The sequence below is a fragment of the Phytophthora parasitica genome (genome assembly GCF_000247585.1).
Source record: "Phytophthora parasitica INRA-310 unplaced genomic scaffold supercont2.2, whole genome shotgun sequence".
Classification (NCBI taxonomy): Eukaryota; Oomycota; class Peronosporomycetes; order Peronosporales; family Peronosporaceae; genus Phytophthora; species Phytophthora nicotianae.
In genome coordinates this window covers 1,872,572-1,874,989 of record NW_008648988.1, presented here as the reverse complement: position 1 = coordinate 1,874,989, position 2,418 = coordinate 1,872,572, and the positions used below count along the sequence as shown (strand labels likewise).

At 52.9% G+C, this 2,418-nt stretch overlaps 2 protein-coding genes across 2 annotated transcripts in view; both read left to right on the top strand.

The window, feature by feature from the left end:
- The window catches only part of PPTG_02631 (hypothetical protein), a gene marked incomplete at both ends in the record, with an annotated part of 5,129 nt that extends 4,916 nt beyond the window's left edge, over positions 1 to 213 (top strand). Inside the window, one exon of the mRNA XM_008893827.1 lies at positions 7 to 213. Within this exon, the coding sequence (XP_008892075.1) occupies positions 7 to 213 (207 nt within the window). The remainder of the gene's footprint in view (positions 1 to 6) is intronic.
- A 58-nt stretch (positions 214 to 271) lies between these two features.
- On the top strand, positions 272 to 665 carry PPTG_20958 (hypothetical protein; the record flags this gene model as incomplete). Its single annotated transcript, XM_008894385.1, has 2 exons — positions 272 to 401; positions 466 to 665. 2 exons carry the CDS (start codon positions 272 to 274, stop codon positions 663 to 665), a joined length of 330 nt encoding a protein of 109 aa, XP_008892633.1.
- Positions 666 to 2,418: the final 1,753 nt, after the last annotated feature.

The window sequence follows — 2,418 nt, the reverse complement described above, 5'->3', positions numbered from 1 at the left end:
GAGAAGCGTGCAGCACTGTATGACGACGAAGTGGTGGACGATGTCGAGAGTTTACGCAAGAAGTGCAAGCTGGAAGAGGGAGAGAAGGCCAACGAGGGCACAGCTGATAGCGATAGCTCTAGCGACTCGAGTGATAGTTACGAAGAGGCTCCAAACACTATCTCGCTCAGTCTCTCATCTTCAGAGGACGAAAGTGACGATGACAGCGACTAAAGTTCAACAGAAGATGTATTGATGCAGGTGGCTGCTTTTCGTGCGGGCATCACGCTGGATGGGATGGAGTCAGAGGGTGTTGGAGGCGGAGGAGTTAGCCTTCATCCTACAGAACAGCAACGCCAGTGGTCTCGTGTCTGAGGCGAAGACTTTGGATGAGAATACACCGCTCGCTGATATCTACTCCTGTACGAAGGCTTGTTGATTAATTATCTGTCGCTGTTTAGCATATGTGGATTTTTTACTTACTAGTGGAGGACCAGAATCGCAAGAAGAATGTGGTGGTGTTACTGGATGCTAGTGTCATTCTCGGTTTTTGGGTTTCGTCACCGTCGCCACTAGCTCCGCGATGCTACGTACTGGGATGGGATCTCTGCCGCCGTTCGTGTTGGTCGACCGAGTATCATCTTGCTGCTGATGGTGATGTGCTACGGCTACTGGAGGTTGTATGACTGGTGTTTATACGTTGCTGCTAGAAGCTGGTCTCAGTCTCGATGTCAGATTTGGTCTCCATCGCTGCTTTCGCAACGGCGTTACGTTGGAGCGTGCGCGCGCTTAGCACATTGAGCCGCTTGTCTTCATCAAGGGTGGTTTGCGGTGGTTTCGCCCACTTTGCAAGCTTGGAAGTAAAAGGCGTAAGCGAGTAGAATGCGTTTCGGCTCGTCACGCGCGATACAAGCAAGTAACACTGCTGGGGTTTGTTGATTAAGTGGTTGCTTGACGTCCAGTCGACGACAACCATGGCATCCAACGTCTCGCCTTGGACCTTGTACACTGTTGATCCCACAGCGCACACGAACGGAAACTGCTGAAGCTTTACCTCGACATAGCGTCGCTGACCGTCGGGGGCCGGTGGCAACGAAATCTTAGTCTTTTTAAATGGCTGGGTCGCAAAAAAAAACCGGGAAAAGGTCCACGTCAATGCCCGCACGGATTGGCACGGCGCGGGGGCGCGGCAGTCGCAGCAGCGCGTAGTCGGGGAAATGGCTTGGCAACTGGACTATTGTACCGGTTGTGCCGTCTTGCACGAGCCGGAATGTAGTTGGTGGTTCGCTCGGGAAGTGCACGCTTTCAAGTATTCCTAGCGTGCCATTAGCAACACCCTTTGCTGTGCCGATGTTTTGAGTCACCTGGACTGGCATGCCGGTGATCAAGTCCAAGTAGGGTGCCATACGCCCAAAGCGGTTGTCGGGTAAACCAAGGACGTATGCAACGTCGCTACGGCCGAGCTTATTGAGCACGCCGTTGAAATTGGCCACAACGCGGATTGGGAACACCTGCGGCGGTAGCAGCGTCGCCGTCTGGGAGACAAAAGCATTATTAATCGCGAGTCGCTTCGCGTTTTCTGGGGTAACAAACACGCCGGCCTTCAGCCCGATCTCAGCCTCAACCTCAGCGTTCGATGGTTGCACGACACGGTTGTTGATGATGTCAACAAACTCTTGCGTCCATTCACCAACACGTGCATTCGCACATCCTCGCCCCCATTCGGGGTCGTTACGAAAGCGGACTGACTCGACGAGTACGATGACAGTAGTAAACTGTCTCCATAGCTGGAAGCCTTCGATGTCAGTCGTTGACGGCCGTGGCTTGGTGGTTGGATCGACGAATATTGCGTCGGCACCGACTGGCGGCATTTGCAAGAAGTCGCCTACGAGAATGATGTGCACACCTCCGAATGGTACATTGGGTACTTGCTTGTATCTGCGCAATAGCTTATCCAGTTTCAACCACTCGGGTTTCGATAACATCGATACTTCATCGATGACAAGCGCGTCCAGTGTCGAGAACGATTTATCTTGGATCGCATGCTTGATTCGCATGAGGAAGCTCGCCAAGGTCCGCGCGCCAATCAGAGTAGCAGCCTTTCCTGTAAGTGCTGTCTTCGTCAGCGAGGCTTCACGATGCCAGCTCATACAGAACGAGCTGACTGCGTTGATAACGCAGCTTTTGCCCGTTCCACCAGCACCACCAAGAAACATGAGCAGCTGCTCGTCTCTGAGCTTCGCTTCAAAGTCATGTCTACTCTGGTCACTCGCGACACCGGTGACGAGTTCTATGCCAGACTGCTCCTGCCGCAGAAACGTTTGTAGCAGTGCAGTCGCGATGATTGTGAATGCGGCGTGCTGCCGTTGATTGAGAGTAAACGCGCGTGACACCTCGGTAATTGTTGCGTAATAATTAATATCCCCTTGGTGTTGTCGA